Below are 21219 nucleotides of genomic sequence, written 5' to 3' on the forward strand. Positions count from 1 at the left end.
GAACAGTTATTCATGTTATTTCTTTAATGTTAGTTTCATTTAATGGAGAGCGACAAAATATCAACCAAAAACCTAGAAACAAAAACACATTAAATAAAAGCTATAAGGTGACTTGCAGGTCCCTGAGTGAAGTATTTGATCCCCTACAACCCAGCCAGAATTTTGGCTTCCACAGATTGGCTGTGCGCTCTTTGTGGTACACAAAATACAATCAATCAGTCAATTACAGACACTCCTGATCTCAACATGTTATTTGTATAAAGCACACCTGTCCACAGAATTGATGTCTTCCATTACAACCTCTTCACCAATGTTGGAGTCGTTACTCGAAAAAGTTATGTATTGCACATTGCTCATTACTTTTCTTAAACATAAGGCAGTACATGGATGGTCCGAAGGCAGTTTGGACCACAGCCTTCAAGAACACCACTGGTAACATACTACTCCACTTGATACCAAGAAAAGTCCTACCACTGTGCTTGGCAACAAAGGTCTTTACCCCAAATGCTAAGCCATGTTTTGCTTGGGGACTCACTGAAAATAACTTGCCAATCCCTTTATGACTTTTTTTTTAATAATAATGTGTTTTTTTCTGTCTCTCTCCTTTAAAATTAAACTGAAAGAAAAATTAGAGACAGTTCATATCTTCTTCATTCAATAACAGTCCTGCTCTTCATCTCATTTTCTTTATTCATCAGCCCCTCAAATACTCCTACCTCCTCAGCACACTCCCTTCACTCATCAGTGTATTTCGATAGTATAGATTAGTATATGTATTAAAGGTACCTGCAGTTTCTCTGAAAAATGAACAGGTTTAAAGCTACTAAAATATTGAAACTATGTTCCTGCAGTTGTTTTAAACTTGTGTTTTAAAGAGAGATTCAGTATACTTAACAGGTGTTAGAGAATTGAGGATCAATATGGTTGTCATTGTGCAAGATGATTAGATCTTTAGCATGAATGCTTACCTCTGTTTTCTACACAGACACACACACATATCACTGATCACATCACATGCTCACAGAGACACACACACTCACATACACACACATCACATGTTCACTCTTGCAGAGACACACGACACACGTTCACATGTGAGTGTCTTATCTGTCGCATGATTAATGTCGATGTTTGTGTAACTGCTGAAGTTAATAAAAGGGCTGCGAGGGAAGGCTGGAGTTGGAGTTGGGCTAAGATCAGATGAAGAGCTTCTCCCCTTGCAGCAAGTAAAAGACAGAAAGTGCTGTGATCTTGCTTTTGTACACAAGTGATTGGTCTCTGAGTCAGCGGGGTTTAAGTGTTAGACCCAACAGCAGGTTGGTAAATTTTTACCTGAATGTAACGTTCAGACTTTATACCAGCCTCCAGGACTTCAGCGGGAAGATGTTCGGGAAACTCTTTCTCCCCATCGTCGCCCTCTGTCTCTTGTTGTGCCTGAGAAATGGAGCTAAACAGTTCATGGGCTGCCTGCAGATCTGACCAGAAGCTTTGCAAATAATCCTGGCAAAGGAAAAACACACAGGTCAAGAAATAAATTACTTCAGTTGGCCTTCTTAGTTCCAGTAATATCCCTGCAAGGCCCTAAGTTTTGGATCCTGTTCCACTTTACTTATCAGATTCAAGAAAGAGAAAAAGAGTAAACTTTTTCAAATTCACCTCAAATCAACAGCCAGATGGTTAAAACTTTTGATACAGTTAGGCGTCCTCAGTATTAGTATTACAATAATAGTTAAAGAGATATAAGAACTGGTTTCAGAATGAATAAAGCCAGTTTTTAGAATGGGCTTCCCAAAGCAACAACCTCAACCCTGTTGATAATTTTTGGACCGTGCTTAAACGCCAGGACCGTTTTAGGAAACCAACCAATTTAAATGAATTCTACCAATTCTGGTTGAAAATTGGTCCAATATCTACCCAGAATTGTGCGAGGATGTGGATTTTACAGAAAATCAAAAATGAATTCAAACTTTTACACTGAATTCTTTTTTTTAACTTATTAAAGTTGTTAAGTTAAAGTTGTGTGCTGCACAGAGATTGGTTTACAGGAATGATCAGAAGTACAAAAGGACCATGACAGCCATGCTCATGATGAGTGAATGTAAACTTAAAATACAAGGTATACAATAAATATTACAGCCTATGTACAGTATTACAGTCAGAGTATAAAAATTATGTTACATTATATAAAAAAGACTGAATGAGTTGGCAGAACTAAAGCTGTAAAGACAAATAAATGAGAGAAATTCAGACATTCTATTATTCTATTATCTAATATCATGTTCAGCCAATATCCACTAACTTACATTTTGTAATTACAGCAGTATCCATTCGTATGTGATCATTATAGCTACATTATTTTTCTTAATGCAAGTGGGAAATAAGCTGTGTGGTGTGTCTGGTCAGACAGCATGGATGTTTGTGTCTAGTCCACACAGAATGTATTATGGAGAGTAGATAGCTACACTTTTATGTAATACATGTTACCCACAGCACCGATTCAGTTAATCTCACAGAGCAACGATTCATGAAGGAATCCTGAAGTACTTTGCAGTGTGGCAAGTCAAAGTGGCAGGGATTTGGAGGATTTGCATGTTTGGATAAAAATATACAAATCTGGCAGCAATGTATCAAAAATGTATCACAATATAAAGTGATGTAATATTAATTTCACGGCTATTAGCATGTAGAGGTGCTGCTCTTTTCTCTTTTTTCTTAAACATCAGACTTGGTATCAGTCCTTATTGAGCAACGATTTTACTCTCTGACCGACTCTGCTCGTGTTTGGGCGTTCCAAACATGTTGCCAAGAGGGAAGATGCAGAGCCAAACATATAATATCAATACCCATAACATGGCTAAAGGCTGTTTCTACACTCTCTTCTTTACTTTAACTGTCATTTATTGACCATTTTAAATGGCGATACCAGTGTATCGACAAATAGGTAAAAAGTGTAACTGGTTTTTTTTCTGACAGAGCTCGGATCAATCAGTGCAATTACAAACAAGGCTGTGACCTTCACCTTTAGCTAAATTCTCATTTACATACTAGTTTAATAGTTTTCTGACTCATTGTCACTGTGTTTTATACAACTACAGCATGCTTGCTAGGCTGACGTGAATTGAAAAACAAAGTGTAGCTCTCCGTATGTAAACAGACTAAATGCCACATTTTGTCGCTTAACCAGGAAATCATGTGTAATGACTGAAAGTTTGATAATAACCACCAAATTCACTTCTAAGTGAGACTGTTCTAATACTGTTGCCAAACATGTAAGTGTTTCAAAAACCCATGCCTGCTATATGCTACAATAGTCCCATTGAAGATTATTGAAATAATACAGACCAACCAATTGTTCCATCATATAGGTTCCAACACAACGACTTTACAATGTAACACAAAGAGCTGACTTTCAATTTTAGGTGTTCAAACCATGTGTTTCTCTAAATGCATGATGATAAATCCCTGTAAGGTGGCTACATATAAGAAGCTGATATAGAGTAGATGGTATTATAAAGGTATTTCATATACCTGGACGGAGATGACGTACACTCCAGACGTGAGGCTGCTGAACTGAGCTACGGCCTCGGGATCCTCAGTGATCATCACTATATTCATCATTCCTGCCAGGTGGTTGTAGTACCACACTGCAGCTGAGTACACACACCTACACACACACACACACACACACACACACACACACACACACACACACACACATTAAATGAACTCACAAGTTTAGCATAAGATGCATGAAGGCAAACTGCCTGCTAAAGCAGTAATCTTTAACATCTCCCACTAAGTTTTTGTTGTTTTGTAGGTAGTAGTTATAATTTCACACTACTTGTAATTCAAATGCTGCTTCCACAGAAAGAATATAAATAATAAATAATTGAGTGCCTTATCTATATAATAAACACATTTCATGAGTACACACTGCACTTCTAGTTTCATTTTTTGGCACAACATAAAAGTTTGTCAGATCATGATTAACATTACAACAAAGTCTCTTTTATCAAAAACACTCATTAAATCATTTTGGCGCTTTTCTCTATTAAACTGGTATAAATATTAATCACTTTTAAGCTGCCATTCACAAGTCCTCCTCCTTCTTTGTTCCTGCACTTGTTTTCTACCTGAAGTAGAGGAAAAACATTTTTGAAAATGTTAAAATTACCCCTTTACCCACTGAACCCCTATTGGGACAAAACACTATGAATGCTCGATTGACATCTTAGCCAGTACGTGCGCTCTAAGTGCCATATGCATCTGCACCGCTGGCCTGTTGCACAATTTGAAAGAAAGTTAAAATTTAATGTTTAAATTTTAAACTTTCTTAAATTAAATCTCCCAGATGAATTTTGCACATGTGAACTATACATTTATGTCACTTTCACAAAATATTTTTTTTAAACCCAGAGACGGCAACTTAACATTTTTAGAAACACAATTTCCAATTAAGTGTTGCTGAGCAGAAGTAGTCAGCAGGTACAGTCAAAGACATTTTGGGTGATTGGATGATTATCAGGATGTCCTAAAAACATAATTTGAAAAACCTTCAGTTAATCCAATCCTAGAAAAAGAGAACATATTTCTCCCATACTGGCTTCCCTGTTAAATCCAGAATTTAATTTAAAATTCCTCTTCTTACACAGAAAAGTCTTGAATAATCAACCTCATTTTACACACCGACTTTGTTCTCAGACTGCGGGCTTATTTGTGGGGTTTACAAAAGTAGAATGGAGGCAGAGCATCAGCCTTCAAGCCCTTTTTTGTAGAACCAGCTTCCTATTTGGACACGGGAGACTGACGCCCTCTCGACTATTAAGATTAGGATTAAAACTTTCCTTTTTGATTTATAGTTAGGGCTGGATTGAGTGACCCTGAATCCTCCCTTAGTTACGCTGCAATAGGCAATATTGGGGACTTCCCATGGTGTAAGTATTTCTTCTTTACTCATTATATTTTAATATACGACTTTGCGCCTTCTCCCGTCCTCCCCAACCAGTCAGAGCAGAGACTGTCCCTCCCTGAGCCGGGCTCTGCTGAAGCTTTCTTCTTGTTAAAAAGGAGTTTTTCCTTCCCTCTGTCGCCAAATGCTAACTCAAAGCATTTAATTATTTTCTCTGTATTATTATAAGGTCTTTACCTTCCATTATAAAGGATCCTAGAGATGACTATTGTTGGCATTTTTGCACAATATAAATAAAATTGAACTGAACTGAATATGTTTAATTAGCATAATCGCCATTGTAATTAATGAGATTTACAAATTTCACATAGTGAAACATGTAACATCACACTTTGACCCAGAAAAACAAAAGGAAGTCAAAGAAGTATAAGTACAAGAAAAAACATGACAAAGAGGAAAAAATGAGAAAGGAAAAGACTCTATAGACTGTATTTCTATGATACATGTGCTGCAGCATCTTGACTGTAGCACAGCACAAGCTAATGTGAACACTTCAGTGAGTGTGGTAAATAATGAGCACTGACCTGGTCTGCCATTTTTCCTGGCTCTCACCCTTCTCTCGTGGACAGTAAGAGTACTTCTGAAATTCATTGGCAAACAGCACGCAGTCGTGTCGAGGGTCTTTGACAAGGGTTCGCAGCCGGTTGTAATACCTGCACAAACGCACATTACAAAAAAAACAAGTACATTCAATAAAATCATAAATTACACTCAAGAAACCCTATCATTAGTTTGGGAGAATGGTGGGGATGTTAACAGAACGTTAACCCTGAAGCACAAGGGAGAAAAAAATAGATCAAAGCAACGTATGCTGACTTTTCCGAACATAATTTATGTTCCCTTGTTCATTTTGGCACAGACTCATTTTTTAAATTAACAATTTTTTGTAAAAATCAAAACAAAACAAAGACTTGTCTGTCATATAATATGCATTAGACCTAAACATAAGATCCTGATCTGAAATTATTGAAAGAGGATGCCACCTGGCTTTGTTATCCTTTAATTGAGTTTCACAATAAAAGCCCAGTTAAAAAAAATCAACGTTTTTGGTGAACTAAAACAGCAGATTGCTTTTATCTGAAACATGTTGAGCATGTGTTAACATTATACTACACTAACTTTAACGAGGCACATTTCAGAGTACATGTAGTACTGATCAAACAGATGAAATAAGAAATAAAGGTCTACAAATGCCCCGATCACTAGTTGAGTTAATAAAGATGATGTATAGAAAATTCAGCGATTCTGCAAAAGTGAAACTGCAAAGAGAGTCCACGATGAAGCTTTTTTCTCTTTGCCGTGTACGTTAAAGTCAGTGGAAAACAGTAAGTAGTGATTCAGTATGACAACTCTGTATGTTCACCAGATGTCCACCTAACACTATCAAAGTGAAGCCTCATCACATTAATGATGCAACACTCTAAAATGGCTGTGTGAGCACAAATCAGAAATAAACTGGACTGAAACCCGAGTTCACGTGGGACTTCTTATTTACAGTGCTCATCAAGTTTGTCCAAAGCTCTCCTGCATGTTTATGCTGGACACATATTTCAAGTCACAGGCTGCGTCTCTTTCAGCTTTGTCAGCAGAGCTTTGATATAATGAGGCTGACCCCTGGTCAATGTCTACAAACGTGTGTAGCTAGGTTAAGCTGGGCACACAGCTAACAGCTTGATTATGAATGCAACTCCAACATTTCAAACAGAAATTCAAAAAGAGCATCAGAATGAGGAGGAAAGTCATTTAAAAGACTTTGAGCACGGCTAGGTTACTGGTTCCAGATGAGCTACTCTGAGTATTTCAGGAAGCAGGTGCCATGTTTGGGGATAGTTAACAACGCAGAGAAGTTGCATTCATTTTAATGAATATCTGTTACTCTGCCACATCCCAGAATACAAATTATACCGACCTACATGATGCTTAGCTAAATCCTGTAGGACACAACAGGTAGTTGGGTCGGATTGAGGTCAGATTAAGTACTCACCATAATAAAACCACACTAGAGTACGTTTGAAACTGGACCAAAGCCACCTCCTCTAATATATACTGGTGCCGTTATGTTGGCATATAAGAGAGTGAAATTACTATGTTTACATCTGCACAAACAAAACCGCACAGAGGGAAAAATGAACTAGAGTTTGATTTAAACAGTACAAACAGCACAGATGCGAAAACACAAAATGCTTCAGGTAGCTCTCAAATGTCTGTTCAAGCTCCTTATGCTGCAAGCTGAGATGTTGTTTTCATCTAGCTAGCTTCAGAGCCATGTTGCAGTTTAGTTTAGTTTTATTGTGTTTGGCTAAAAAGTAGTAAAAAGTGGAGTATTCTCCTTTTCCATTTACAGGATACATAGAATAAAGAGCTGGTTAGTTGTTAGCTATTAACCAATTCATCAGCTTAATACTGGTATCAGCTGGTATTTTGCCTGCTATTAGCATTTACATCACGGTGGCTCAGTGGTTAGCACTGTTGCCTCACAGCAAGAAGGTCCTGAGTTCAATTCCATCATCAGGCCGAGGTCTTTCTGGAGTTTGCATGTTCTCCAGCTTCCTCCCACAGTCCAAAGACATGCAGTTAGTGGGGATAGGTTAATTGGAAACACTAAATTGCCCAGAGGTGTGAATGCAGAAATGTGAGTGTGAATGGTTGTCTCCTGTCTATGTGTTAGCCCTGCGACAGACTGGCTAACACATATCCAGGATGGATGGATCAGCATTTACTGATTTCAGTGGTCAATGTGTCTCTTCAACGTTACATGGGCTAACTGTTCAAAAGCTATATGAGGAAGAACTAAAACAGTTTCCATGTAACAAAAGGGGCCACAAATAACAAAAAAAGAAGTACTGGCCTGTTTACTTCCCAGTAAACTTCTTACCAAAACAAAAAAACCCAAACAATTGTACCTGCGATTCTTGCTCTGTAGAGCCTGGCAAGCAGTCTGGGTGAAGATGATGCCCTGCAGCTCTCTGAACTCCAAGATCTCCAAGTAGTCGACCACGACAGCAACATCAGGCACCACATAGTGGGTCAAATCTCCAGGCAGCAGCTTTCCATCTGTTTGGGAAGATCAATGTTCAGCGATAAATTCTTGTTTCTACAGCTCTTTATTTGCTTCATTTCCTATTGGAAATTTTATCAACTGTGCTAAAAGACACTTAAAAGCATCCTTCTTTTACATTTGCTTGTTTCCTACTAAACGTTGCACAGATTACAGGAATCGACGTACATCCAGAGAAATGCATTTAAATATTTTCCAAAATGTCCCACATAAAGAGTTTATTGTGCTTACACATCACTCCCTTTAAAATACTTGTTTTTACTTTATTTGCACACCAGATGTTCATCAGCATATTTATATGGCAAAAACTAAAATTTTTTGTTACTTTGATATATTTCAGTACCAGTTATTATTATGCAGACTATAATGCAGTCTATCTTGATTATGACCCATCATATTAACAGTGAGCAGCAGTTTTCCAGGTTTTCTAAAAGTCTTTCTTTGGACACTTCATGGTTTTTCATTCGCAGTTATTATACCAAACATTTTCATTTAGTTTTAATTTGTTAAGCCTTACCTATGAATCATTCATAAAAAAACACCTAACTCAAGGGATGAACCAGGGTTATATCTAGACATTATAACACAGCAAAAATAAATAAATAAATAATTAAATTGTATCTTTTTCCAATTTCTTTAGCTGAATCTATGAAAAATGCCAAAGATAATGCAGTCTGACATTCATAAAATAGTGTTTTGTCACCAACAGGCTGATATCCGCAGCACTATTAGCCTAAAACTTGATATAAACATAAACCTGGCACGTCTTATACAATGTATTTCTTTTTAGATTTTCAGATATTTCAATAAAAGACATGAGGTGTTGCTCACAATGTTTTCAGGGCGCTGTATAACCTACAAACACAAGGAAGATCTGTATTAAGATGAAGTCAATATACACAATATACACAGGATAAAACCTTTTAAACTCGTATTGATATTTCATAAAAGTGCTGATCATTCTCATCTCAAACACTAAGCAGCAGCACAAATGTGCAAGCTTAAGTGGTTGTTCTTTACTACAGATGAACCTATCCAGTATTTGGATCACATATCAATGCAGTCCAGACTCAAAAAGCAAAACAGGGTATTGGTGACAACGCTCTAATCTATCCAGTTCTACACTGTTCTGCGTTTACATCCCTACTGTCAGCAGCAGATCACCAGCTGATCATAGCATGAAGGAAACTAACAGCAAAAGAGCTGGCAGCCTGCAGGCATTTTACACCTGCTATGCCCAAAGCTTTTCTTTGAATGCTTCTAACAAACTGTGGTCAAGTGAGTGGACATCACTAAAAAGCTCTACAAACCTGTTGGCTTTACTCTCTCACTTGCATGTTCTCATTAAATATATTTGGTTTAACAACTACTATGAACACTTTATTGTACTTACGATAGTACTGTTGGTTGTCAGCTTGATTAATATTACACCAATTCACCTGTCTCTTATCAGCCCCACTCCATGCATTACATGCATATGAAGATGTGCACTTACATTAAGACTGAGAGCAGTGAAAGAAGTGCATCCTTGAGTGCATCCTGACTGCCTCTTACATCAAAGAGTTTCTTCCTCACAGTGAAGAATATCGCATATTAATTTAACATTGTTCTGCCCATACAAGCTACCGATCTGATACCAAAGTTTTGGTTTTATATCTGACCTAGACAAAGTCAGACTGGTGCACCCTTGCCTCTTATCTGTGCACAGGTGGGATTTGCCATTTAACTGTCTTACGAGGTAATTCTAACTTTGGGTCATACTGTATGCACTTTGCTATTTCACGATTCATGTTACAGTGAAGCAAAATATAATATAATAAAAATTACGTGTTAAAACAAGTTATTTTCCTCATTTGATCGTGTACAGCCCCAAACCACTGCCTGCCAGTATTGCGTTAACAGCAACGTTAGATACTTCTATAGCAGTAAACAAAGAGCAGTTTTTGTGAATGTGACATTTTGCTGACTTTACCATTTACACAGTCGGCCTGACACAGTGAGCTGCAGCAGGGAACCCGCTCTCTCAGATAGTGTTCCCGGACCACTCGGAGCTTCCGCCCCACGCAGCTCTTCAAATGCAGCACTCTCTCCGTTTTAATCATCGTCCACACTCACTAATGAGCCACATACAGCCGCCGGCGCTCGCTAACTTGCTGTTCTGCCAAAACGCGGGAAGACACGGTTGTAAACATTCACGGCAAAGTTCAGGGAAATACGGAAGGAAAGGCACGACTGCTGACGTCATGACGCCCAAGCAGTACCGCGTCTTGCTGCGTTCAAGTGCTGTCGGACGCTCACCCAGGCCAGTAATGGGAATTCGTCTTTTTGATGACCTCGGTACTAACTCGGATCAGCAATATAAGAGCCAACACTTATATCAACTCTTAAGGCTCCCAAGCTGCATTGCCATTTATCCAAATGAAGCAACATTAAAGCCTTTAATTCATATGCGTCTTCATGTTGGCAATTAGAGTCAAAGCTAATCTGAGCTGCTCCCTTGTCTGTATGTTTTCATTTGGCAGTTTTACGCCCAATGCCCTTCCTGACACAACTATACTACAGCACTGTAGTGTGTTAATCATTAAAAGTAATTATAGTAAACCTTACGAGTTCCACAAATTTAAACAAAACTACATTAATATCAAAGCATCAAGGAATACTACAGATGTGTACTAAAGGCTTCATTTATATTGCACAGTTTTAGTGTTTTAGTGCTAAAACAGTGTGTAAATGTTACAATTTTGAAGCTACTTTAATCTCTATGTCATTTAAATGTAATACCAAAGTAAAAGAAAAATTCTTAAAACATATGAGAGAGACAGAATGTGTATTAAAGATTAACATAGCAGCTGTGACATGGTCATGTCACCCACGAGTCTGTAGAATAGAGTTTGAGGGGCTTTTTGTTTGTATGTTGTTGTTTTTTAATTTAACATATGACACATGGTGGATTGCAAATATGAGGACACTGCATGCATGACTGAGACTGTCAGTCACAATTGCCTGTTTTATACTTCATTAATGGAACCATGATATACAAAAGCATCACTGGCTTCACTTTTCAGTAACCTCAGTAACACAACTAGCTAATAGCGAGGTTCCAAACTGAAAAAGGGAGCTGAGTGTTTTTGGTGTTGCAGTCTTGGCAAGAGTAAATGCATAGACAGTAAACTACCCAGAATGGGTGCAGCAGCCAACGACTGGCCAGAAACACCAGAGGAGCGAAACACCAGCTCTTGGTAGACAGAGCAGTCGCCCAAGACAGTAAGACCAGACTAATCATTCTGTTTACTGGATTGCCTGGATTGAGCACAAGAAGGCCTATGACTCAATGCCCCACACATGAATCCTGGAATGCCTAGAACTATACAAGATCAGCAGGACCCTAAGAGCCTTCATTAGGAACTCAGTGGGGATGTGGCAAACAACAGTAGAGGCTAACTCCAATAGCAAAGTCACCATCAAATGCTGGATTCGCCAAGGAAATGCTCTTTCTCCATGGAGAATGGAGCAGTGTCATTTCCTCTACATGGATGACATCAAGCTGTATGCCAGGTGTGAACTGACATAGTCCTGCCGAGTCACCTGAATGGTAATAACAAGATCCAGGATATCAACACCTTTTCCCTGCTGGGATAATAAGCTGGCCAAAGGAGGAGATAGAAGCCACCATGCATGGAGGGTTTCACCCCGAGGCTGTACGCTAAGCAGAAGGAAGGCGGCCGGTGATTAGTGAGTGTGAGAACCACGCTCCAAATGAGACAACAAACATCCACGAGTACATCAGGAAGATAGTCACAACTCACTGCGTGCTTAGCGAATACCTCAGGCAGCAGAAACCCAAGAAAGAAGAGGAGCAAGACAAGGAACCATCATGGAAGGACAGGCCCCTGCACAGGATGTACAACCATCAGATAGAGGAAGTGCCTGATTTCCAGAAATCCTACCAGTGGCTGAAAAAAGCTGGACTGAAAGACAGCACATTGGCACTAATCATGGCAGCACAAGGACAAACTTCAAATACAAGATCCATAGAGGCTGGATTCTATCACACCGGGAAAGACCCCAGGTGCAGGCTGTGTACAGATCCTCCTGAGTCAGTCCAGCACATAACAGCAGACTGCAGGATGCTAGCAGGCAGGCCATACTTGGAACGCCATAATCATGGTATACAGGAACATCTGTGCCAAGTATGGCCTGGAAGTCCTGAGGTCAAAATTGGAGATGCCCCCAAAGGTGGTCGAGAATGACCAAGCTAAGCTCCTGTGGGACTTCCAGATACCGACGGACAAGCAGAGGAAGATGGTTGTAGCGACAGATGTTGCGGTATTTTACTGTTGGTATGATGCTACTTTTCTCTGAGTTATTTATCTGCTAATCCCTTCATCCCTTGTCTTCTGCAATGTCTCCACAGGTCAGAGCGGCTGCAGACGCTGGGGGGCAACAGAAGCACCAGAGCATGTGTGTTCAAGGTGTAGGCAGTCAGCACGTGCTTTCTGGGATTACTGGGTAATGGAAGTGGGACACCCTCAAGTGGTCTGGCAGAGACGTACTGTGTACCAGTAATAGGCCAGGCATTGGTAGACTCGGGCTTTCCACCAGACCCTGGTCCACCAAAACTTGGTTTGACCTGGGGCATTGCTGGAAGCAAAGTGGGTAGAGGTCAGGTATATTTTTTACTTTACTTTTCTTTACTTTTTGGAGTAATGACCCCGACACTGATCACAACAAAGAAGGGAAATACCTTCAACTTCTATTTGTAACGAGGTGTTTTCATACTGTTTTATTGCTACTTTTGCTAGAAGCACTTGTTATTATCAGCTAATAGTAAATATTTAGATAACTATAGACGTTATAATAATTTTGACAGGTTTGTAGTCTTCCTGGAGTGCAGGAAGATGCAGGAGGCTGTTGCATATATGAAAGAAAATAGTAGCAGCTCAAAAGGAATATTTGAAGTTGATCCAATGTGTGTTGTTGAACAGCGGAGGAAGTGGTTGTTAAGCAATGCAAAGTAGCAGGCGAAGTGGGGCATTCCTCTTGCTGCCTCTGCTGCTCTTTGGCTGTGCTGTGAAGAGGAGCTGCAGCAGAGCACCAGCACAGATTCTGCGCTCAAGTTGAGAAGTGCTCCGACACAGAGATGCTGAGGACTTAACTCGTGTTTATGGACCGGCATCGTTTGAAAAAGTCTGTTTTAAAATGACGCATCCCCGCTAAAGGTAAGCACTAAAAAAGATTTTATCATTGTTTTTCTACACGCACATTTATGGGGGATATCGAAAAATCACTATTCCGCAGGAAGCAGTTTGTAATGACATTTCCTAATATTAATAATCTCTCTCTCTCTCTCTCTCTCTCTCTCTATATATATATATATATATGTGTGTGTGTGTGTGTGTGTGTGTGTATATATGTGCTACACTTTTGAACCAAATTTTGAACCATATAAGCACATTAACCTCTTGCTATTTCTTGCGATTTAATGATTTAATAACTGTTGTCTTTCTGGCGATAATATGAGGCTGGCTTCCCCCAAAAGTTAGTTTCATAACTAATTTTTGAGCTGTCCTGCTGTCCCGTCCCTGTACGGTTTGGCCCTGTTTACCGCAAGTTGGCTCTTTGTTAATCTCCCCACTTTTCTGTTCAGTTTACAAGCTCCATGGCTAAACTTCACATCACCTAACAGAAACACAGTCGACTCTTTTACATGTGGATGTAGTTCACAAATTAAGCAGCTGATTGATCAATTACTAAACCATTGCAGTCAGCTCCTGTTGGTGTTAAAAGGGTGTGACTGTGCACTGAGACAGTCCTCAGCAGTCCGTGTTTCATTAATTAGGATGTTAATTGGGCAACAGAATGATTATTGCTGGTGTAGTATATCCACCGAATCCGCCTGAGGAGTCACAGCAGGCAAAGTTTAACGAGCTTGCAGCGCTAGATGGCGATCTTGAGCAAGACACATAAACCTGGAGGTGGTCCACGAGGCATTCCATTGTGTATGCGGAGGTTGCGTGTCTTTGAACGTTACATCCACTGGTTGAAATAAATAGAATATTTGCATTCGGTGACGATGTAAAGTTCAAAGTCAGTAGAGAGAGTGATATATGTCAATTTAGAGCCTCACAAAGAAAATGCAAGTTCTTAAGAGAGACGCTTTTCAATTTCTGTTTTGTGTTCTCCTTTCAAGTGGTTAACATTTATTGCGTAGCTGTAGTGCTATGCAGTATGTCACGGTTGGCATTTGTCACAAACATGCCCTTGCAATAATAGTAATGCAGCTTTTGACGACTCCCGGGCTCTTACTTTAATTAAATGAGTTTTACTTTTTAAGATGAGGCTGTGTGGGTGGCATCGACAGTTCAAGACCATAAGTTCTCAGAACCATGTGCAGGTCAGGGCTGTACCACTAGCACTCCTTTGGCAAGATGATAAGGTTGTAAGAAATCCAAAATGCATTTATCTGAGAAAAACAAAGTAAATGAGAGCGATGTCAGGTGGCTGCAGTCTCACTTAGGAATAGACCTCAGTGTCAGGAGCACATGGCTTGTGAGTTGCGTCAATGTTTGACTGAAAGAAGAGAGCAGTGTGATGTGCAGATATAGTCCCAGTTGTCTTCGGGCTAGATAATGTTCTGAAATTTGCGATTTAAGTGAAACACCCGTCAATCCACATTGTCAAAAGAAAAAGTGCCCTTCAAATAAAAACAATAATGATAAAAAAAATCTCATGGTTTTTCTGTTAGATTCAAATAAAACACACAAATGAAAAAAAGCCCCGAAGTCTCGTTTTTCTTTTTCCAGTGCAAAGCTTGACAAAATTCATTTATCAAGTCCCCCCCCCCCTCAAACAAAAAGAAAATAATTCATTTTTGTTGCTCATCAAGCAGGTACTTCTGGAATCAATTCACTTCACTTGAATTCAGTTTCAGTGCCAAATCACAACAGTTGCCTGAAGGCGCTTTATATTGTATGATGATATATTTTAACTTGGCAGATGTAACACATTTTTCCACATTGACTAATACTTGCAGCTATGTAGTAACAGTACATACGGATTTCCGATCCTCTGATTTCAGTTTCCAAATTCTGAATATTGACTTTTTAATAATGGAATGTGAAATAAGGGGGTAGGAACAGAAAAAGTGTAAATTTCATCCCAATCCTCTTCGAGCACGAACCTTGTGTAGATATAGATATTTTCATGAAAACTTGATGTTTTGAAGTTTTTCTTTTCTCTTATTATTTCAGTTATATTTACATGTTTGAATTAAAATCTATCTATCTATCTATCTATCTATCTATCTATCTATCTATCTATCTATCTATCTATCTATCTATCTATCTATCTTATCTAATGCAGTCATCATATAATATGAACTCTGATGTGCTTTTACAAAACATCTAATTTTTTCTATTTAGATTAAAGATTATTCTAAAGTTCAAATAATGTGAAGGCTGTTGTGGGTTGATTATTTTATAGCTTTTCTCAAATCATACCCAAACCATGTTTAACAACTGGATTACCATTCTGCTTTTCTGTCTGAGTATAAATGCTTTGGAAGAGATGGTTCAAAACTAAACCTGTTTTAAGTAGAGCCAAACCACTACAGTGGTATTTACTGTACTATGAACAAGTATTTCCCCCTCCCTTATCTCTTTTGGCATTTTTTTTTATATTTGTCATACCTAAATGTTTCACAACATCAAAGAAATGTTATTACTAAACAAAGATAACCCAAGTAAAAAATAAAGTGCAGATTCTGAATTGTGTTTTAATTTATTAAGGAAAAAAAAGCTATCCAAATCTACCTGATCTTATGTGAAAAAGTATTGGAAGTAAGTTTTGGAACGCTGAGCTCACTTTCACCAGTAACACCCACACCCGATTATTGCCAGACCAGCTGAATCAAGAAATCACTTAAAACCTGTCTGACAAAGTGAAGTAGGCTAAAAGGTTGCTAAAAGCAACTCGTGCTACAATCTAAAGAATCGACTAAGAAAGAAAGTCACTGACTATGATGAGAGCCATCATCCAGAAATGTAGAAATCTTGGAGCAGTGGGGAACCTTGCCAGGAGTTGCTGGTCTACCATGGCTACTCTGTGATTGACAGCTCATCCAGGAGATCACAAAAGAACACAGAACAACAGAATAGATGACTGCTTGCGACTGTATTAATAGGAGTCACTGATTGAGAATCTGTTCTTCAGCTCATATCAAACAACACTTTACTCCATAGGCCGCATCTTAATAGTCCCTCAACACTGCTGCACTTGTGATTTAGTCCCTAAACGGTAAACATAATTCCAGTGTTTAAAGAATAACAGGCTGTTGAGGGTACTGAAGTGTGTCGCCAGAAGAAAATAGTTCCTGTAGGCCAGATATCCTCCCATGCATACAAACCAAATAGTTCGCTGCGCCTTGCAATCACAATCACAGCCATTAAATACCTGATTTGGTACAGAGTATACAGCAGGAAAGTCAGAGGAAGCAGTGTGCTGTTCCTCTGGGCTTTTGTGGGACAAGTGGAAGATTTTTTTTCTTGTCCCTAAAATTCAATGATGTATGTGCATAGTGTTGAAAGTACTGTTTGTCAGTCTACTAGCACATTAAACCAGACTTTCCATTTCCATTCCTATTTTGGCACAAAATGCTTTTTATATTCATGCTCATTTTGAGAAAGGGAGAAAATACATTTACATCATCTAGCACGTCAAGCAATATTTGAAAAAGATAAACGGTTTGGGCAGGAAGAAAGTTCGAGTTTATGCACAAATGTCTTGTAAAAATTCAAAAACTAGGCAGTGTTGTCCTTTTCTTTCATGCCAGCAGAAAGCCAGTTTCCTGTTACTTTATTTTGTATACTAACATTATTAGACTCTTAAACATGACCAGATAAATCAGCGAGATTATTTGTGGGATGGCGCCATGTCCCTGAATTACTGTTGTGTATTTACTAGGTAATAAATTTGGCAGCAGGAGGCTGTTAAATGCTGACTTTCACCTAAGAGCTGCTGGTGGTTGGCATCTGATGTGATCTTTCCATCTTACTGTGGACAGACCATGATGCTGTGCTGCAGCAACAGCAGCAGCAGCTGATTTTCCAGTTTGCTGACCCCTTTCTCTAGGGAATCCTACATATTCTGTCAGATCAATACATGTAATCAGTGCTGATAAATGGGAGAACGCTAGCTGTTGTTTCTCAAGGACATGTCATATTGGAGTTCCAGCTCTTGTGGCCTGAGCTTCTTATGCTGGTTATTAGAAAAAAGATGCGGGAAAATGTAATAGCAAGTAGTGTTATATATGGTATTAGAATAACTGGTTGATTGGTAAAAGGTTTGTGTGTGGGTGTAGGGGGAAGCTATGAATTATGGAGAGAATTTGTCAAAGAGTTTGAGCTCTGTTCTCTCAGGATGAGGCAATGGCAAAACATCAGCCATGCAATTCAAATAGCTCACAAGGTGGAGGTAAAAAGGAGAGACCATTAAGGCCAGCAGCCCATCGGCTCTCAGCATCCTATTCATCGTGCAACAAAGGCCGAGCAAGCAGGAAGAAAAGCAACATGAAACATTTTTAAGTGGTTCTGCCTAGTGGGCACTTTAGAGTGGACAGGAAGGAGGGCGATGAGGCTGGCCATTACAAAGCATCATGAATTCTGTCCTTAGGGCAAATGCACGAGTAACACGTTATAGACAAAACAGATGGAGGGCTCCCACGTGAAGGGAGAGAAAGAGAGCAGCGTCGTACGAGTGCAGGACAGGATAGGTCACTAAGGTTTCAGGGGTTGCTGTGACCTGGCAAATTGACACATGCTTTGAAAACTGGAATCAGTGTGTGGTTTGTGTTTGCTGAGGGCATGCAAAGGCTTTCTTGGAGAGGAGGTTCTTTTCACCAGCTTGTGATGGAAGCCACAATAGATCAGTGCATCCCAAAAGTTTCCACAGTGCTTCACTTGTTCCAAATTTTAGTCGTGTTGCAGCCTCATTCCAAAATGGATTCAATTAATTTTTTTTACCTCAAAATTCTACATACTATACCGTGCAATGACAGCGTGAGAAAAGTTTGTTTGAAATTCGTTCTAAAAAATAAAAATAATAGAAACATGTACAGCCTTTGTCATGACACTCGGGTGCATCCTGTTTCTGCTGATCTTTTGTGAGAGGTTTTTACAACTTGATTGTACAGCTCACCTTTGACCCTGACTAGTCTCCCACGTCCTACTGCTGAAAAACATCTCCATAGTGTGACATTTTGATGCGCCACTGACAGTTTTGCATGTCACATAATATGCTCAAGCCTTTTAAGTCATCTGCAATTTTTTTAATTTTCCAATTATTTCTAATATAGGTCTTTAAACCAAGTTTGAAGGCAGCTGTTTATTTACTGATATGTGGTCCTCACAGGTCAACCAGCACAAACATGATGTTACAGAGTAGAAATAAGATTGCTGTAAATATGAAGAATTTAAATGAACTCAGTTTTATCCCATGCAGCAGTTATACTGGTCCACATAACACTGATGGGGAACATTTCTTTCTGCAGAATAATTTTCATTTGGATCATTTATGTTCATTTTGGTAATAAGTGACATGTTAGACATGTTACAGGATTATCTAAGCTTAGACGCAGCGCAGAAAGGTTTTTACAATAAAGGCTGTAAAACTGACGTGCATGTGTGTACTATTCTAGGAGCTATAAGTCTCTATTTTATCCAAAAGGCAGAAATTCAACCCCACACCACTCTTGAAATAACAGATTCATCATTTGCATCATGGCAGAAAAGAGTTGTATAGAGAAAGAATTTTTAATAAAGTTCAGGAAGTAAATGATGGAAAAATAAAATAATAAAGTAAAATACATATAAAAATAGTTCAAACTAAATGGAAAAGTAATTAACTAATTTAAAAAGAAAAATGCTTGGAGAAAATTTTATTACAAATATCAATTTCTGTCACATTTTTCCTTGAGATGGACTAGTGCCGTGTCCTGTCCTGTCAGTTTGGAGAGCTATCAGCTCCAGTGGAAAGTGGTTAAGCAAGTGGGTGAATTTCTGTCACATTTATTTTTGACATTTTAGATTTGGTACATGGATTCTTTTTTTCTTTTTTTTTAAGGTCTTTTCAGACTGTATACTAGGGGACATGAAAATGAAGAAAAGACCAAAGAAAAAATGTAAACTGGACAAAATAAAGAAACGTGACTATTCAAGAAAAATGTTCATTAATGTTTTGTTATGATAAATGAACTGATTCTTATATAGCTCTTCTACTCTCCCGGAGTGCTCAAAGTGCTCAACATGCCACATTCATAGTCTTCTATGCTTTTAAGTACTTGCTAACTACCATTCACACACCGATGGGTGCATCGGAGAGCAACTTGGGGTTACTATCTTGCCCAAGGATATTTGGCATGCGGACCAGGGGGAGCTAAGACAGGAATTGAACCACCAACCTTCCGATCAGTAGATGACCTGCCCCACCTCCTGAGCTACAGTAACAGGCTACATGTATAGAAAAAAAAACACACACACACACAGCGAACACAAGACCTCACCAAATTTAGTTTCACTTGTTTGTTTTTCCTTTTGCAGTTGTTGTTCTCAGTAGTTCTGCTGGCATGACATGGATTGTAAGTAGGCTTTGGATGGGCATTAACACGTAGCAATTACAAATATATTTTCTACTTTCAGTCCAAAATAATATGGTAGTTTGCTGATGTCTTCATTTAGTCTCTATTTAAGGCAATAGGATTTGGGGGGGATTTTTGCCACTACTGAAATTTCAGGGGTTTTTTTGGGTTGTTTTTTTTTATAAAACCCTGGAGACAAACAATTAGAACAACTATGTTGCTGGTAATGAATAATGACCTTGTCTGGTCTGTGAGACAAGTAAGAGCAGAGTTCATGCTGTGACCCACTGGTACACAGGGACTGAGGGGAGAAAGGGTTTTAATTCTGCTGTTGCATAATATACTATTTTGACTGTACATGTGGAGAGTACTGCTCAGTCACATTAGAGAGGCACTTAATTATCCTCTACATCTTAGTGTGTAGTTACTTTTTCTGTGGATTTAGCATTCATAAGAAGCTGTCGACTTCAAGCTAAACAGCTTTGCCAGTTTCCGTCATCACAGACACTGGGTGCTGGAAGCATTATAGTGGATTATACTAAGTCCAGCAGAGCACAGCAAGACTTGCTCAATGTAAAGCAATCCTCTTCATTTTCTGACAGTCAACAGTCTCCATGGGGGTTAGTTACTGGCCATTTTGTGGCAGCTGCTAACCAACAGAACAACATGCTCTGACATGAAATTTAATCAACAGTTAGGTCCATAAATATTTGGACAGAGAGCAATTTTTTGTCATTTTGGTTCTGTACATTACCACAATGAATTTTAAGTGAAACAACTCACATGCAGTGGAAGTGCAGGCTTTCAGCTTTATTCAGTGGGTTGAACAAAAAGATTGCATACAAAATGTGAGTAACTAAAGTATTTTCTTAAACACAACCCCTTCATTTCAGGGGCTCAAAAGTAACTGGACAAATTAACTAACTGAAAATAAAAGGTTCATTTCTAATAGTTGGTTGAAAAACCCCTTTGCTGGCAATGACAGCCTGAAGTCTTGAACTCATGGATGAACACAGATGCAGGGTTTCCTCCTTTTTAATGCTCTGCCAGGCCTTTACTGCAGCAGCATTCAGTTGCTGTTTGTTTGTGGGCCTTTCTGTGCAAAGTTTAGTCTTCAACAAGTGAAATGCAGCTCAGTTGGGTTAAGATCAGGCTGTTTGCATTAATATACTCCTGGGTTGCTTTGGCTGTATGTTGTGGCTCATTGTCCATCTGTATTATGAAACACTGCCTAATCAATCTGACTGCATTTAGCTGGATTTGAGCAGACAGTCTCTGAACACCTCAGAATTTATGAGCTGTTCCACACCTTCTTCATACTTTTCTCTTGCCATCATTCTCGTAGAGGTTGATCTTGGTTTCATCTGACCAAAGAATGTTTGTGCAGAACTGTGCTGGCTTTTTTAGGGTTTTTTTTTCTTGTAGCAAAGTCCAGTCTTGCCTTTTGTTACGGGTTCGAAATTGAGGACGAGAGTAAAACAATGATGGTCCAGAAGAGGTCGGTCAAACAATTGATTTTAATGAATGCACGCAGCGTGGAGAGGTGCAAACTGCAAAACA

At 39.0% G+C, this 21219-nt stretch overlaps 2 protein-coding genes across 4 annotated transcripts in view; one reads left to right on the forward strand and one right to left on the reverse strand.

Annotated features, from left to right (window-relative positions):
- Window positions 1–10254, reverse strand: part of dis3l (DIS3 like exosome 3'-5' exoribonuclease) — a 42844-nt gene extending 32590 nt beyond the window's left edge. Inside the window, exons 1-5 of the mRNA XM_063470280.1 lie at window positions 10000–10254; window positions 7873–8023; window positions 5494–5622; window positions 3529–3664; window positions 1333–1500 (exon numbers count right to left, since the gene is read on the reverse strand). Coding sequence (XP_063326350.1) covers window positions 1333–1500; window positions 3529–3664; window positions 5494–5622; window positions 7873–8023; window positions 10000–10129 — 714 coding nt within the window. The 5' untranslated portion in view covers window positions 10130–10254. The remainder of the gene's footprint in view (window positions 1–1332; window positions 1501–3528; window positions 3665–5493; window positions 5623–7872; window positions 8024–9999) is intronic.
- A 2881-nt stretch (window positions 10255–13135) lies between these two features.
- The window catches only part of LOC134625010 (multiple epidermal growth factor-like domains protein 11), a 238769-nt gene continuing 230685 nt past the window's right edge, over window positions 13136–21219 (forward strand). For all 3 annotated transcript variants that reach the window (XR_010093679.1, XM_063470306.1, XM_063470315.1), the window contains exon 1: window positions 13136–13246. The gene's annotated coding sequence lies outside the window, so the exon portion shown is untranslated. The remainder of the gene's footprint in view (window positions 13247–21219) is intronic.

Source organism: Pelmatolapia mariae, linkage group LG1 (genome assembly GCF_036321145.2).
Source record: "Pelmatolapia mariae isolate MD_Pm_ZW linkage group LG1, Pm_UMD_F_2, whole genome shotgun sequence".
In the NCBI taxonomy this organism is placed as follows: Eukaryota; Metazoa; Chordata; class Actinopteri; order Cichliformes; family Cichlidae; genus Pelmatolapia; species Pelmatolapia mariae.